Here is a 17,678-nt window from a genome sequence, read left to right as displayed (position 1 = left end):
GTCCAACTAACTCACTTACTAACGACCTTTTTAATGGCCGTAGCCAAGGAAACTGCCTTACGGAATGTACAAGTGTGTTGGTATATATATATATATATATATATATATATATATATATATATATATATATATATATATATATATATATATATATATATATATATATATATATATATATCATTTACTTGGATTGCTCCCGCGTTCCATTATGACGTGACGAGACGTTTCGAATGCGGCGACTCCGGCCGTGACGAACCAATCGCTGCTAGCTCGCTCTACCGTTAGGCTGAGTAATGCGGAGGCTCTGGGTTAGCGCTAACACGGTCACGTATTCGCTCCTTGCAATACGCAATTAGTGCTTTCCAAGGATAACCGATTCCCAAGTGACTCCATAACAACGTCAGAGGCTCTGCACATGGAGAGATGGCTGTCAAAAGAGGTAAGAGACCTTTTCAGTTTCAAAGCTGTAGTTTCTTGTTATCGGGCCGTGACTCCGCTTGCTTAGTGTTAGACTTGTATCATTGTAGCCTAGATCAAAATCAAGGTATATCAGTATATGATTACCTGGAGATCCATGAGGTTCATGAGGGTGTGTGTGTGTACATTGATTCCAAGTAGGTGCATGAGGAATACTTGACCACAGGCCAGTGCCTAGCCCACCCCCAAGCTAGCTGATTCGCGCTCAAAGTAAAATATGAGATGTGATTGGTTGCAAATGGATTGATACAAATCAAACAATCATTGACATTGACTTGCTGCAGCGTCCTGTTGGTGTAACGTGTGAAACATTTCAACTAATCGTTAGCAACACATCTTGTCCGGTGTTATTTTCGGGAAGATAAATCAGATTAACTATAATTCGTTATCCATTTTTTCTCCGTCGCTTATTATTGCTTATTTTAATGACAAAAAAGCAGTGAGTACTCGATTCCATGTGCTCTTCACCGCACTGCATTGGTGCCACGCTCTGCACTAACGCTGTACTGCCTAACAGGGCTCAACAAAACGAAAGCTGTCCGACTGTTTCTTGTCCTTTCAAGAAAGAAAAAAAAGCTTCGAAGTTTACGTGTCATGATAGCGAGACGTGAGACGTATCAAATAGTGATTTCGCAACGCTCCATTCGTTGCCAGCCTACCATGCTGTTAGGCTGCGTGTTGGCAGAGACTGTATAGGCTACAAATACAAGTGTGAACGTAAACCGCTGTTGTAATACGTAATCTAGCCACCAAGTTACAAGTTGATATCAATAAAGGGTCTACACTTGGAAATCTAATCGTCAGTAAAGGCAAGAAACCTCTAAGCATTAACTCTCGCTATGATAAAGTGCCACAATTTGATGGACCTCTTGAGCCATAAGTAATATCAGTAATAATGAGTAATAATTCATGTTGTTTTATAGAAAATGTTTAGGTTAAAGAAAAAAAAAACATGCAGAAAGTTTCCCTTTTCTTACTATTCATCCCACAGTTTGATGGACATCTTGAGCCGTTAGTAATATCAGTAATATTCATTGTTTTATTGAAAATAGGTTAAAGAAAGAGAAAACGTGCAGAAAATTTTCCTTTTATTACTATTCTTCCCAGTTTCAGCCAGGCCGTCATGTAGTACACAAATGTTATAGTGAGCTTCTAATGTAAAGGTTTTGATTCTATAACAAGATTTATAGCTGTGTAACATTCTTTATTTGAAACAATTCCATTTAGCTCTCTGAACATACACGGTATCTTAGATGATATTGGTTCAATTCTGACTTTATAGATTAATTCTCTCTCTCTCTCTCTCTCTCTCTCTCTCTCTCTTCCACTACTCTATATTTTGTATGACTGTGCAAGCCTCATTTGAATTTGTGTATCGGCACGTTACAAAGAACTTGGTGTACTGGTGTTGTGAGTGTTCAAGCAGTATGGTAAATGCAACAATAAATTCTGTGCTGAGATGTGTGTTGTGCATGTGTTCAAGCGTTACCATTGCTTTTGGCTAATCATATCTCGAATAATTTTACAATGGAACCTTTAGGAAACACCTTTCAAACACCAAATATCAATACAAATTGAACATTTCAACTTGTTAATAAGTTAATAAGATCTGATAATTTCATTTTTACTAGCAATGCTATAGCTAAATTGAAAGGCTTCATTCATGTACAAATTTTAATAACTCAAAGAAATTAATTATTTATATTATTTTCCAATTTTAAAAACTAAGCTGCAGGCATATGACTGAAAAGTTAGGTCTTGCACCGCATCTCAAAATAACTAACATTCACTTAGTTAGGTTAATTATGGAAGTATAATACTATTTTCCTTAAACATCCACATCTATGTATCTATAATCTGATGCCCCTCCTACAGACTCTTCCCCAGGAGGGTGGCCTGTTCTTCCATAACATTCATAATAGCACAATTAGAAACATAACTTTACTACTGCATTTCATATTTATGTTGTAAATACGCAACATACATTTCAAGCACATTGATACTTATCAGTTATTCTAGATAATGTTGGCTTTCATTTCCCCCATCAGGAAGACATTCCCATGGATTCCATTATTTTTCTCCGAGTCCATCACAGGTACTAGAAATAAATGTTCTCCCTTTAATTAAGTATTGATAGTCATCAGTCAGAACATAAGTATATCCATGTAACATTAATGGACAACATTGTTTACTTTAGTCAGTGGACATGAAAAATGGAGTCACTAATTTGATGTGCCCAAGTTACATACAACTAATGTTGGCTTTACCCTTTTCAGAAAACATGGAAAACCCAGATTCCCATGAAGAAACAAGAGGATAATGAGTGTGCTTTCATCAAGCTGGACAGGTGTGAGTATTGCATTGATTTGTTAAGGAATCACTTTTTCACTAAAGCCTTTCACAGCAAAATCATTTTTGAGATGCAGAGATACAGGAATTTGACTTTGTCATCAGTAATGGCAGTCATGTCAAGAATGCCAGAAAATTTCAACATTTTCTCATAACTCATAAGACTTCTAGTTCTGAATTTTATTCAAGTAGATCTAGAAGCCACACCTGTTTCTCCTCCTCTTGCTGCATGGCATCTGATTGGTTACTTATGATGCTCTTGTTTCTCCCTAAAATATATATATAAGACTTTCCATTCACATTACCAATTTCCCTTACCCTAAGCCAATCTTCAAAGATGTTAATATGGAGAAAATATCAGCATTTACCTTTTGGAAAAATTGTGGAAACCAAAAACATTTACATAAACACACATGACTGTAGACAGGTCACATCTCCAGTGATGGAGTTGAATGTCACACAGATGTGTTTATGTAAATAAGCAGTTGAAAGCAGGTAAGGTAAAAGTTAATCAAATAAACCACATTTTTCCATGTACTCATTACTTGCATTAGTGACAAACTAATCAGGACTCCAAAACCTCAGTTTGACAACCATTGCCCTACAATAACAATCAAACAATCATTTCCCTGCAATTAGGAGAAATTCTTCACAGGTAATCAAATAGAAAACTTTCAGCTTTATATTCTTGACAGCTTTATATTCTTGATTTTGGATGAAAGATTTTCACCCTCAGCCTGTGGAAACTTTTACACAAATATGTAAAACCATTATGCTGCATAAGGATACATAGTGATACATAGTAGGTATATTGATAGCAGAGTAAGCTTGCAATATCCTGCAGCAACAGCTCTTTATTCTATCACAGGTTTACAGGATTTACATGAGTATTCATTGGAATTAATGTGTAAAATACTTTAAATTTGAGATTACATAGATTAATTACTTTATGGTATTGTCATATATTGCAGTAGCAGTGGTACTAGTATTGAGGTACTTTGCATAACAGATAATTTTATAATGAGAGGTTCAAATGGATGGATTTCGTCACTGATACAGAAGATGCTTTATATTTTCAGTAGAGGAAGCTAATAAAATACCACATGGTAATGTTTACATCCTACACAAGTGTACAGATCACATGACAACAGGAAGCAATCTATCACCTTGTCTCTAGACAGTTGTGAGTGTAAGGCATTCCATAAATTTGCAGTAGTGTTACACATAAAGCTTGAAATGTTTTACTTTTCCAAATACTATACACTCACAGATGTAACACTGATCAACAGCCAACATACCAAACTCTATCTTACGTTACAAAATGTTTCCTAGCATTGGAAGAGTATATGTGTAAGATTTTATTCTATATATCTTTAATATTTATTTATAAGAAATAATTATGATTATATTTTTGTCATGGTATCAAGAAATATATATATTGCTGGTGTATGAGTAGACTAAAAAGGAAAGAAAGCATTTCAACTCATCTCAAAGTAACACATATATATACACAGACTGCTAGGCTGACAATTTAATACTGATATATATATATATATATATATATATATATATATATATATATATATATATATATATATATATATATATATATATATATATATATATATACTTATTTAGGAATTTGATAGAACTTAGGAAGAAATTTAGTACAAAATTTTTAAATGATTATCTACATTGAGGCACTTTTAAAACTATTGGTACTGTTGCAGGCAGTTAGGTACAGCATGGTGCACTTACCATAACTAAAGACACTCAAATGTCACACACTGCACTACACATACTAACTATATAAAAATAAATTTTAAGTAATATAATTTCAAACACACACACAAACACATGAAATAAATAAATTATATAAAGTTTAACATGGTTCTTATAAATTGAACAGCTAATATCAGCAAGACTTTTTACTGTTAGGTTCAGGGAAGGACTGTGACAAGTATGATCACAATATCCTACTTGGATGTGTTGGAGGGACTAGTTGTTATACAGACAGTTCTGCAGTTAAAGTTTGCTGCATTGAATTACAGCATTATTTCAGTGAACAACAAAGGTAACAATGAGAAAATTAAGTTAAGAAATGCCATAGTGTTTTAGAAAAATTGAAATAAGATCTACATTTAAATTAATGGTAGGAAATAAAAACTATTAAAGCTTAGTGTCTTTAATACAGTTATGGATTGATTTTGCAGCTGAGATACAACTGCCTTTCTGAAGTAGCATTTTAGTTGCAAATTTCAAAGAAATTTTCATACAAGGAGAAACTGAGTGAATTAAAGCCGTCAACATGAGCAAAAATAAAGAATAGGGAGAAAGTTAAGGTCTGCAAAGAGAAAGACCATCATCCTTGCTGATATTGAGAAGTGTACCTTTGACATGGAAGTAGTGCAAGCAAGGAACATTTATGATAATGAAAATGAGGAGAATAAAAGGAAATATGAAGACACGACAAACATGACTTAAATCTTTCATATTACACACACACACACACACACACACACTAGAAGAGATTCAAAGAAAAGATCTTAGGATGAGTATTAAGGAAGATTAATTTAAAAGTACAGAAAAATAAGGAAGATTAATTTAAAAGTACAGAAAAATAAATAAGTAAATACTAAATGAGCAGGAACAGAATGTCACTGACTAGACTACTGAGTACACACCCAGGAATTGCAGTTCTAATTTCACTATAGCCAGAATAAGAAATGAGGTCTAGATAATAAATAATACCTAAATAAACAAAATTGACTAGAGCTCTGGATTGCTCTCATGCATCACAGATTTTGTTAAACTTAATACTTTGGCTACCTCCATTTTGTGAGGCTTTGTCAGTCTGGTATATAGAAATTAATATGTTCATATATTTAAAGCTATGTTGCATGGAATAATTCTATTTCATTATATATCATCACTTTTGATTCAGTGTTAACATTTTAATATTGTAATTTCTTTACTGATTCTTTATGAAAAATTTGCTTGAATTTCCTATTTACGAGCATAATAAGGCCTTGCTCAAAAGAGTACTGGCAGAGTATAAAAAAAAAATTTTGCTCATTTATGTTACATTTAAATTCTTATCCATAATAGTTCTGGAATGTCCATTAAGAAAATAAATAAATAAAAACCTGCAGGCACACACATTCACATACACAGAAAATGCTGTGAATATAAACAGTAAGTTGCAGAATGTAGCTGCAAAGATAATTGTCCCAGGCATCAGAACACAGATTGGAAAACACACAAAAAGTTAGTCATATTAGAAAGAAGGGAAGAGACTTGTTCATAATATTCAAAATAATCAAGCAGCCTCTATGAAGAGATGCTACATGAAATGCACTTGAGCAAAACAGCTGACTATGCTATGCACAGAAAGTAAGAAGCTTGGAAGCAAGAAGGGACAATGTTAACATGGTAGAAGCACAATGCCTCCTGAGCAGTTTTTTTTTTTTAAATAACTCAAGATAATCAGAATGTTTGTATTTCTGTTGATTTCTTATATCAATTCTTGACCATTTCTCACTGAATGGTGATGGTTTTACTTTCAAATTTTACCACATTGCTGTTACAGACAGACTCCACACTACTATTTGAAAATATGACAGGATACTTTTAAGGCATGACAAGGGGCCATGATTATTATATTTATTATTAAATGCACTTGGTCTGTCAGTCATCAAAGTTCTATCTAACCTGAAAGCGCTCAAATTTGGGATTAAAGTCAGTGCTATTTGGTTGCAAAGCTATATGTGAAACCAACAAATTCTCAAAATTCTAATTGTCAATAGTTAAAGGGAAAAAAACTACAACTGGATCCCAAGTACTGTGTCTTGTCCTTCATCAGGAAATGCAACTGTGTGACATGTGGAATGGAGGGGTGGTGGGATGAAGTCAAAGCAAGGCATTGGACAGATTCCAGGCCGTGACATCATAGCTGCCATCATACTTTGAAGTTTGATGAATGGATTTGCTCACTCAGGGATAATAAATGTCAGACAAGGCAAATATTATGCAACCTTCACAGTACTGTTTAAAAATTATACATAAATGCCAAGCAACAATTAGTCTGTATCAAACTGTCTGTTGGCATTGTGGCAAATACATTGTCCTTCATTAAATTAAGCTCTGTATTTTGTGATATAATTATTGCTTCAGTGATATACTCAAGATGTTTGTTTGTCAGGGTCATTTGTTAACTATAAACACTTTTTTAAAAATGTTCAAGATGTTTGTTTGTCAGGGTCATTTGTTAACTATAAACACTTTTTTAAAAATGTTTTTGTGTAAGTGTGATAAGCACACCCACATGGTCACAACAGACACACACTACTTGGGGCCAAGATATTAAAGGAAGAGATATTGTGCGCCCAGCAAGGACATGCCTGAACTGAGGTTATAATGTCTTCTTGTGAGGTGGTGTGCAGTTGAATATAATTTTTGTCCTAAGCAATTTATGCAGTATTATTGTCGACAGGTGATTATTAGTGAAAAATGCTTTAATGAAGAAAATCTTTCAAAATACATATGGAATGGATTAGAAGATAGTGTAGACAAGAGCTTATTGTATGAAAGTAAATATGTATGACAGTGAGCTAGGCTCAAACCCTGTATATGTAAACTAAAGTGCACACCTACACATGTTTACGTACACACACACACACACACACACACATAAATTAACTGAGATTTAAAGGCAAGAAACTCATAATTTCTGTGGCAGCACACACTATGAGGCATGTAATGTAACCTTGATCCTAATTCTTATCCTGGGTATTAAGCCTGCGGTGAGTTATTCAATATTTTCCTATTTAGAGAGAAGCTCATTGGAGTTCCTGAAGTGTTCAGTTGTTGATCATTCTTTGAGGGGTGCAGGTGGGCAGCTGGGTTGGCTGAGTCACCTGCATGTCCTGTGGCCAAAATCTGAACCCCATGCCATTCTTGGTCATCAGGTCCAGAGACCACAACATCCAGCTGCATGTCTGTAATAAAGACAATTGTAAAATGTTTGCATATCACTCCAGGTATTCGTAGATTATGTACATTTATGTCCTGGTTTAACAATTATAATGCAAGTGAAGTCATATTTCATACATACTTGCATCTCTTTTCTTATTCTGTATATCCAGAAAATTAATGTTTGGAATTTTTACACACAAGGGAACTTTTGGACATAATATATATTGAGTTTATGTATTTAAAATACTTCCTTTAGTTACCACATTATAAAACTGACTGAAATGCACATACCACATTATAAAACTGACTGAAATGCACAGACTGAAATGCACATACCACATTATAAAACTGACTGAAATGCACAGACTGAAATGCACATACCACATTATAAAACTGACTGTGCATTACAATGTACCAAAAGCTTTTACATAGATTATTTTAGTTAAGTGTTATAGATGTCTATTCCTCTATTTATCTACATCTATCCCATCTGTCTCCTACACCTTATATTTTATCTAACCCCATACCAAAAATACCTTCTTATATACTTTATTCTATTTACAGAGAATGGAAAACCTACAGCATTCAACAGCAGGCGTGACGTGAGCTTTATAATGCAAGAACAACATGGAAAATGTTAAGAAGTCACTATGCATAGTTACATTGAAACTGACCTTAGAGAGGCCGTGGCATGAAGCAGCCTTTGAGTAAGTTCCCTTGAGTGTCTTCTACAACAACCTCAATGTGGGTGTCAGAAGGCCAGTGGGGGACCTGAGCCCATGGCAGATGGAACACTGGAGGCGGAGGTCTGGTGACAAACTCCCAGTGGTGGAAGGCCATGGTGTGGAGGTCTCGGAGTTCAATAATTCGAATCCCTGGAGTGCTGCACACTACAGATCTGCAAGCAGGCAAATATAAAAACATTTGTGGCAGGGAGAAACTTTGTGGTTAGATAACTCAGTGAGATATATATTTGTCACAAGAATGAACTGCTTAACCTTATCTAAATCTAGATTAATATACAAAGATGACTTACCCCTTCAGTTCTGGGACCTCCCCATCAGTCACAGTATTGAGCCATCTGCAATATAGTGTTTTATTACCACCTGCATCACCCATCTCTCATATGGCACTTATTGACTTTTATAATCTTTTCAGTGAGAAGTGTGCTGCTACCTGTGGGCACCATGTCATCAAATGTCCATGTGCAGTCTCCAGCAATAATGGTGTGACAACCATACGAGCAGGTGACCAACAGATTGGCATATGTGGTATCATCACACCCCAGTTTCAACCCTCCCTTCTCGTTCCCAGTCATCATTCACCTACCTTCCACTCTCCCTAGTAGTCTGTGTGAATGAATGAATGAGAACAAGGGAGGTACAGTTGAAACTGGATTGTGGTGGTGCCACATACACCAATCTGCTGGTCCAACTGTTTGCACCATTATTGCTGGAGACAATACCATCAAGCACTGTCCAGCACCACCACCCCAATCATACCCAACACAAGTACTGCATCACCCAAGCATCCCACCAAGTACATACTGCAACCAAGCAATGTATTATCCAAGTACCACACCAAATAAATACTGCATCATTCAAGTATCCCACCAAGTACTGCATGACTGAAGTACCCGACTGTGCACCCGATCAAGTACTGCACCACCCATGGCTTGTGATTCTCTCAAGACAGCATCACTATCTAGTACATTAATACTGTTATTCCTGTTTCTGTTACTAATATTATTATTAAAATCATGTTTAATGGATTATCTATGCTGGAATAGATAATAATCAATAGTCATAATACCTAGCCCCAAAAAAGTTTACACACTCCTCTCTCTCTCTCTCTCTCTCTCTCTCTCTCTCTCTCTCTCTCTCTCTCTCTTACAAACCACAGTCACTCACCACAGCCTATCATGTAAACATGCAGTCAGTGCCTCCCATACACACTCCAGAAGAATAAATTCTTGGGAAATTCACCGAAATTCTGTAAAACAATGGTCAATAAATTTGTACAACCAATATATCTATTTATATAAATAAAAAAGCATGATGAAATTCTTTTTAAGAGACTATGGGACTCACTTGTGGAAGGCGAGCAGGAGTGCACTGGATCTTGCCCAAAAGGCTCGGCATTTGCTGCCATCGTCTTGGTTTCTATTGTTGTTGAGCAAACTATTGGCTATGTTAGGGGATGGAGCACTCAGGAGGGAACGAGTGCATGTTGACTTCTGGGTGGGTGAAGACAGTTCTGTCTCTTCAATGGTAAGAGGTGATGCTGAGCCAGAGTTTGCATTAAAAACTTTGCCGGGGTATTTCCGTGTGAACACAGGAGGACTGTACACTCCACTGGATGCCAAGGGTTCCTTTGGTGGTGCTACAGTGATGTTGATGTTGTCTAGAGGGATTTTGCGGACAAAGTCAGTTGTAAAGGTGATGGATTCCTTGATGAGAGAACTTGACATGGACTGTCTCATTACAGAACTGCAAAAAGAAAGTACAGCATTAGGTTTCTGTCTAAAATTGAGAAAAATTTAATTAACAAGATGTGATCCATTAAAGCATGAACTCCCTTTTTTGTCTGTCAGGGGCTCTTGGGATATCCTAGTCACACACAGCAGCTACATTAGAGAAGTACGGTATCCCTGGTAAAGGCAACAAAGAAGGTGCACCAAGGAGACTGGGAACTCTGTCTTCTGCATTCTTGTTTCTACAATGAGATGAGACTGATGTCTAAACTTAACAAGAGCCTCAACCTGTTACATAAATAAATATTGAAAGTTACGCTGTGCAATTGTGGTCCATATTACAGGAAGAATGTAGATCTGTAAGCATTAGTACAAATGAGTAAAAAGATACAAGGGATGAGAAGTATTCCTTATGAATGAAAACCGAGAGAGAAAAATAATAATGCTCAGAATATAATCTGCCATGAGTAACATCTTTATCTTACCTATGGTGGGGAGACTGAGGAAGATAGTCAGAGGTAAGTTTACTGGTGGTGAAAAAGATGTGCAGATCCTCAAAGCCACGCGCCATAATACCATGTGGGGTGTGGCCCAGGTCCAGGGTGTGGGCCAGCTCGTGCATCACAGAGCCCAGGTGTGTGCCATAACACGCTCCCCAGGTGCCCCTGTTGGCATACAAAATAAACATTATATTACCATGGACGATTATAATCTATAATTAAAAAACTGTCAAGGCACTTATGACAAACCAAAATGTATTTCCCACTGATGATATGAAATAACCATTTGTCACTCATGGTGTGATGAAGCTGATCTGTTCAGATATTCCTGCATTTACTCTGACATTGGAGAGAGAGAGAGAGAGAGAGAGAGAGAGAGAGAGAGAGAGAGAGAGAGAGAGAGAGAGAGAGAGAGAGAGAGTTTTAGATAAATGGTTAGTGTGACTAAGTGCAAGCAAGAGGACGGATGGTGTACTTGTGCATGCCAAGTATGGACACTAAATTATCAACAAAATCATGAAAGTGACTGAAAATGTCTGGGAGATTCAATACATCATCGGATTTAGAAGTAAACTTGTATTCACACAGCTCAAAAAACAGTTCCATGGAAATAAAAAGGAAAAAAAGGTAGGTCTCTTGCCTTGGAAATGATTTTAAAAGATGGTTTAGTGAGTTATGAAAATGTTAAGAGAGGATGAGTGGCTAACATAGGTAATATGAAGTCATACAGTGATTCCACGACTACAGTGAGAACACGTGGCCAGGAAATTATGGAGTTTCATAATTTTATCATATGAATTGGTGCCATGCCCTTTGGGAAGAAACTTCCTACATATATAAATGACCTAGGATGGGACTGTTCTGGGCAATATTGTCCTGGGAGACTGTCTTTCAAACTGCTAGAATTATTTCAGGTTACATGAATTACAAGGGTAAGTTATAACATGCAGTGTGGTTAGCTTTTAGTCCTTACCCATAGTGCTCATCAGTATTATGTTCCTATATCAATACTGGATTAGCAAACATACAAGGGGTGCATTCTCCCATCTCTTGAATACCTTTATATACCAATGACAAACATTACTGGTAAGGCAGGGCTGGTCTGGTGCAGTCAGTGCTGTGCCTGTCTGCCCCAGAAGCAGTTATATCTTCCTAGAATTTATAGAAAACCATATTTACTTACTTTAGTAACAACACTTTAGCAGTATATTCTCAAGGAACATTTTGCTTGTATAAAAAATGAACAGATACTTCCATGTACCAAAATTATTGATTACTGGAATTTAAAGCATTGGAATTTTGTCCATCTCAAACCTGACTGGAACAAAGACATATTTTAAAACTACCATATTCAAACCCATGCTTGATAAGCAATCTATTCTCAAGCCGTGCTACTGGAGTAGACCGAACAATGTCCTGTACCTTTCACACAAGTAACCTGTAACATCATGGCTACACTACTTCTTGAATGAATGAAATCATTCAACTGCCTGCATGTTAAAAGAGCAAAGACAACACATACAAATATTTGACCTCTTTCTTACCTTCCTCCACTGAAGTCCATCAGCTTTGTGGTATCAATAGATGAAGTACTCCTCATGGAATTAATTACTTCGTCCACTTGAGAGGCCCAGGAGTATAGAGCACCTGTGCCCACCAGTGCCAGTCCTCCACCACCCAGAGAGACGTGACCTTTGGTATGGGCCATGATCTCAGTCTCTGTCTTAAGTGTGTGCTTGTCTGGGTTCATGAATCTTGTCCCACCAAAGAATGCAACATATTTGCAGTTTTTATCAGCCAGGTGAGATGAAAGGATGTGCAGGGCAGCAGTCTCCCAGAGGCGCTCTTCAGTAAATTTATGTGATTCGAGGAGTGTAACAGGAAGTTCTACAACATGAACTATAGGATTGCCATTCGTGTCCAGCTCAAAACGAAATGTTCGCCGGCCCAAGCCCTCAGCAGCAAGAGTCTCGGCTACAAATGCTTGCAGTGTCAAGACTCCTGTTTGAATTTTTCTAACTGCAGCATTTGGTGAGCAGTCCATGTCCTTCGGTCCTTGAAACTTGTCTTCATTCATGCATGTGATGTAAACCAATCGGATATACCTGGGAATGTCTACAGGTTTGTGAATTATGTGTACTGTGGTTTCTTCTGTTCCACAAATGATTCTCAGATCATTCTTGCCCTCGACAAGTGGGATCAGTGCATTGAATCCTCCATGGTATATTTTCCAAATAGTCCCATTTCTGGTGTGGTCACTCTGGTTGTGTATGGCAGCACATGTTGACTCCTTCTGGGCCCCTGTGACCCGGAGCAGACACAGTTGGTGAGGGACAACTTCCCCATCTCGTAGATTTGTGACCTCAAGCATCTTGTGACTGAAACAATGAGAAACATATGAATATTTTACAAACCAATATTTATTCAATTTCTATTGCTTGTGACCTGTGTGTCATTCAATGTCCCCTGTGGTCACACTTTGTTAAGTGTCCCCCATGCTGTGTGACCTGATAGCCAGCCGCTGATCCAACGCCCAGTCCCTGATCCGACACCTAGTCCCTGACCCAACACCTGGTCCCTGACCCAACAACTGGTCCCTAACCTGACGCCTGGTCCCTGACCTGACGACCAGATCTGGAGAAAGAGAGGCTGGTGGAGCCTATGTGAGATGTCTGCTGTGTACCTGAGAGCCGACCTGAGGAAGGACTGCGTGAGGAAGATGTCTTGTGGCAGTGAGAACCAGCTGTTGGGAAGTGCAGCTGAAGAGGGCCTCTTCACAGCATCTTTGTAGCCTACACATTGTGCTGCCAGTTGTGAGTTGTAAGTTGTGCCTTGTGAGTCAAGTTGTACTTCCTTCATGTGTGTTGTGCATGGACGTCCAAGTGACTTTGTGCTCTGGGTGTGTGTGGGCAGTGTGCGCCATGCACTTGTAATTCTGTGCTCTGCCTGGTGTGAGTTTTAGTGCCTGTAGTGTCCTGTGTGTCATGAGATAACAGTGCCCTGTTCTATAGTTATGAAATATACACCTGTGTTGTGCATGTAGTCTTTACATGTCCTTCTTGCTTCACACTCCACTACTATGCCGATCCCTGTAAGTTGCGTCCACCTGCATTGCAGCTCCTGGTGAGAGAGTGAGTGCTGTCCTGACTTCTCTGTATGAGTTGCAGCCTTCTTGGGTACAAGTGTTACTCATGGCTGGCTGGTTGTGGGCGGTGATGTAAGTAGTGGGTGCCGCAACAATATTACAAAACTGGATTATCCTCACTGAAGAAGTGAGATGAAGCAAGGCATGTGTGGGTCGGCACAGGTGGGTTGGCACGGATGAGTCAGCACGGGTGGGTCGGCACAAGTGGGTCGGCCAATCACTGCAGGCTAACGTCTAACATTTTCTCACCTTTTAGGTCCAAGACGATACTTAAAAGATGAAACTATTCTTTCTCATAAGTTTTTATGTAAAGCAAATTATCATGAAAATTTCTATCAGGTGAATTGCTTGTTAAGGAAAAGTCTATTCCCCCACACTTAATACACACACGATTTTGTTGATAAACAGTTATCATATTACCTAAAGCCATCAAAATCTACTAGGAAAAAGTCCTGAAATTAGTGTGGGATGCAGTTTACCCCAAAAAATATTACTGACAATTCTCAAAAATTTTTGCCCATGACAAAACTGAAACAGGTGACAAATACAGTCCCTCCCTGATACAAACAATGAAAACAAACAATTATAACAACAAATACGCTGAATAAATGCAATGCCAGTAATATACATGTAACTGCAATGCAATTACATATATCCTTGTTTCTATGTAAACAACTACCATACAATTAAAACAATACATATTAATAGAACCTAGGTACTTGCCATATATTCAACCATGTCTGTATAGGCAACTCAGAGCAGCTCAGAATTCCTGGCCCCGTGTACTAGCCATGTTCCCCACACCTGTGCCCTAGACACTGGCCTGCCGCCCCCACCACTGGAGGAAGTACACGGTTGTCACGGCTTAGGCCTCAACCATTACCTAGTTACCTTTGTCTGATTATTATTCCTATATGAACTTGCACTGGAGCCACCCACGGGCCAGTCGGGACAGAAAACAGGGATTACAGTCACACTCCAATCAGACGTAATCTTTCTATTGATTGACGGCGGAGGTACAACCGAAAATCTATGAGAGTGAATGCACTGTCTCCAATCTCTGATACTACCTCTACGTGGGTGTTTTCTTGATACCATACCTGCCTGAGAGGTGAAAAGGGCTCAAACACACCAACCTGAGTACCTGTGTAGGAGTGTAAACAGGTTGTGGCGTGAGTGGTTAGTGTTCAAACAGGGGTGGCCGCGCCGCCTCACGTCCACTGCTGCATTGCGTCATCTGCTGCTGCTGTAAACACCTCTGCCTCCTCGTGCACCGTTGTAAATACACGAATTCTACCACACCAACAGATAGATATAAATTAACTTCACATATAAAGTCCCTTAATTCCAAGTACGCAAGTTTTTCTTTCTGTTATTAATTATGCAGTCAGGTGTAAAAGATTGGTAACAGTATCGGTGCTATGTGTCAGGTATTACTACAGTAAATACGCAGTCTGGTTTTGCCAAGAAGTGTCACGTGTATCAAGCATATAGTCCCTTTAATACTTACTTCACACACTTCAGAATTAAGTATTCAGGTGTACAAGACTGCTAACTTCTTGTGATATCACTTACTACGTACATACGTCCTGGATACGCTATTACAGTTTTGTTACAGTGTACTTCACTCAACAACACTGCGCTTTAAGTATCGAATTAAGATGTATTATGTTAGTTGTAAAAGATGGATATAGCAAAAGATAAATAAGAAAAAAAAAAGGAAAATGATGTTAAGGTAGCATCGATCGAGTGTCCATGAAAGAAATAGCTACTTGCACGTGTGTGTGTGTGTGTGTGTGTGTGCGCACTAGAGGTGTATACTCATACTGTACATGGCGATCGCTGTGACCCCAAGAAGTGTGGTTGACCTTGACTGGCCCGCCATTACATATCATTCAGCTATCAAAATTTAACATTGAATTAGCCGAAAAATTTTCTTTAAGCTATTGGTCCCTGGTTTATTAGATTATTACTGCTTACTTGTACTAGGTGTAATGATTTTAAACTGTAGTACTCTTGCACGGGTCTTTAACTATTTAGCTCTTCCTCGTGTGTTTCTGGATACAAGTTAGGACATCGTAATCATCATCTTATAAAAAGAAAAAAAAAAAAAATGGAATTCACATTTGGCTTGACAAACCCCACCTTGACACTGCTCCTGCGAGGCCTCCCCTGTCCCCCCTATCATCAACCTGTTGCCTGCCACTAAGGCCTGCCACTCTGAATGCCACATAACCATCATGCACCACGCCATGCCTTACGGGAAACTGTCCACTGCCGGGGTAACTGCAGGTCCAGCGCTCGTCGTTCATCAAATCTGACACACCATAACACACCCCGGAGAACTTAAGAACTAGTATATAAGTCTATTTATCCCTTGAAGGAATATTGATAGTTGATATACACAATGCAGCTGTAAAATTAACCCTGCTAGTGACTTAAGTAGTTGCTTGTCAAATACTCGTTCACTGTTTTCATCGCGCTTCTTAGTTTGTCCTTACCATGCTGTTTTCATTTCGCATTTCACCCCTCTGTTTGTTTTTACCTTGCTCCACGATAAAAACATCGATACATTTTCATCATAAATGCTATTGCTCGGCTTGTGGCCTGTGTTACGAATTCGATTCTGGTTCACAGCAGTTTCACGTTGCGAGGAAGCGTTCTCTCATAATCCTAGACGTAGACCGTTCCAAGGTAATAGTCATTGCGGCGCCGTAACTTAATTTATTACTACTCCGAGATCTTTAAAGCCTGCAAAAGCACCTTGTTGACGTGAACTGGAACTTATTAATAATATTCTAGCAGCATCATTACCACCACATAGCATCACTTGCTTCATCCTACACTTCACGCCCGAGAATATCGCTGAAAACATTTGAGTTCGCGGACTTCGACGACAACGGTGAAAAAAGGATAAGGAAAACATGAAAATGAGGATGACGAAATGTATGAAGAAGACGAGGATGAAAAAGGAAGACAAAGACTACCAGAAAGATGCTGAATACGAAGCTGAAAAAAAAAAAAAAACTAAGAAGGATGAACGGGACGACGAATGAACAATGAAAGATTAAAACTAATGATTTGGATAAATGGCATCTTTTTCATATATTAGAGTTTTATTCCTCATATATCTTCGTTTGAAATGTTTTTGTAGGAAAGGAAATTGTGTAGAAAATATTTACGATGACGTGCTTCACTGTTTGATCTTTACAAATATTCGTCTATTAGTATTGCATTAGAGTGCTCTGACTTACCGTGCAGGGTGTGACTCGTCAGGTACTGTGCGAGCTTGGCGGTGTGGCTCATCATTCACGCCACAAGCTTTGGCTCACGGCGGCAACCATCACATTTCTCAGGAGATAAGCCGCGGTGTGGGTGTGACTGCTTTCTTTCAACATCCAGACACTCCAAGTTGTGGTTTGTTGAATCATACAATGCTGGAAGTGAACGGGGCTTTGAATGCCATGTATGCTAAGTATCGTTATTGTATGTAATGAGTTTTCAAAGTTTCCGCCTCAAGTTTGTATCGAAATGAACGAACTTAGTAATAATATGTAGAGTTCGTCCGTAATCATTATCAATTAAACACACGGAAACCTACTTGTACCGATTTTTTTTTTTTCCTTTCCGTCGCCATACGATGCTGTTGCTGTAGCGCTTCAAATAAATCAGTTAATCAAAGGAAATCTCACATGACATTAACGTTTTTTGATCAAAATACTCACAACTTTACTTTTTTTTTTTTTTTGTGTGTGTGTAT

The 17,678-nt window shown here is 38.2% G+C and overlaps 1 protein-coding gene and 1 long non-coding RNA gene across 5 annotated transcripts; one reads left to right on the top strand and one right to left on the bottom strand.

Annotated features, from left to right (window-relative positions):
- Positions 1-237: 237 nt before the first annotated feature.
- On the top strand, positions 238-8,503 carry LOC135111200 (uncharacterized). Of its 2 annotated transcripts, none has more exons than XR_010273613.1 (3): positions 238-439; positions 2,754-2,826; positions 6,689-6,824. It is a non-coding gene; the product is annotated as an uncharacterized LOC135111200 (long non-coding RNA). The 2 variants fall into 2 exon arrangements; XR_010273612.1 differs by lacking the exon at positions 6,689-6,824 and adding an exon at positions 8,365-8,503 and having other exon boundaries at positions 240-439.
- Positions 3,650-17,283, bottom strand: LOC135111195 (uncharacterized). 3 transcript variants are annotated; one of them, XM_064024284.1, is made up of 8 exons: positions 17,173-17,283; positions 15,019-15,211; positions 12,318-13,151; positions 10,759-10,938; positions 9,891-10,289; positions 8,837-8,881; positions 8,475-8,698; positions 3,650-7,823 (listed from the first exon to the last, which is right to left on the bottom strand). In XM_064024284.1, the coding sequence occupies exons 3-7, from the start codon at positions 13,142-13,144 to the stop codon at positions 8,476-8,478; spliced, it is 1,674 nt and encodes a 557-aa protein (XP_063880354.1). In that variant the 5' UTR covers positions 13,145-13,151; positions 15,019-15,211; positions 17,173-17,283; the 3' UTR covers positions 3,650-7,823; position 8,475. The 3 variants fall into 3 exon arrangements, with proteins under 3 accessions (XP_063880354.1, XP_063880353.1, XP_063880352.1); XM_064024283.1 differs by having other exon boundaries at positions 15,055-15,211; XM_064024282.1 differs by having other exon boundaries at positions 15,063-15,211; positions 17,173-17,282.
- Positions 17,284-17,678: the final 395 nt, after the last annotated feature.

Source organism: Scylla paramamosain, chromosome 21, assembly GCF_035594125.1.
Source record: "Scylla paramamosain isolate STU-SP2022 chromosome 21, ASM3559412v1, whole genome shotgun sequence".
Taxonomy (NCBI): Eukaryota; Metazoa; Arthropoda; class Malacostraca; order Decapoda; family Portunidae; genus Scylla; species Scylla paramamosain.
Note: the sequence above shows the minus strand (reverse complement) of the source record. Positions and strands in the feature narration are given on the sequence as shown.

Coding starts and splice junctions, on each gene's coding strand:
- LOC135111195 (XM_064024284.1), bottom strand. CDS start 13,144: ATGCTTGAGGTCACAAATCTACGAGATGGGGAAGTTGTCCCTCACCAA. Junction 8,882..9,890: donor CTCCTGCTCGCCTTCCACAA/GTGAGTCCCATA, acceptor ACTATATTGCAG/ATGGCTCAATACTGTGACTG. Junction 8,699..8,836: donor GAGGTCCCAGAACTGAAGGG/GTAAGTCATCTT, acceptor GCCTGCTTGCAG/ATCTGTAGTGTGCAGCACTC.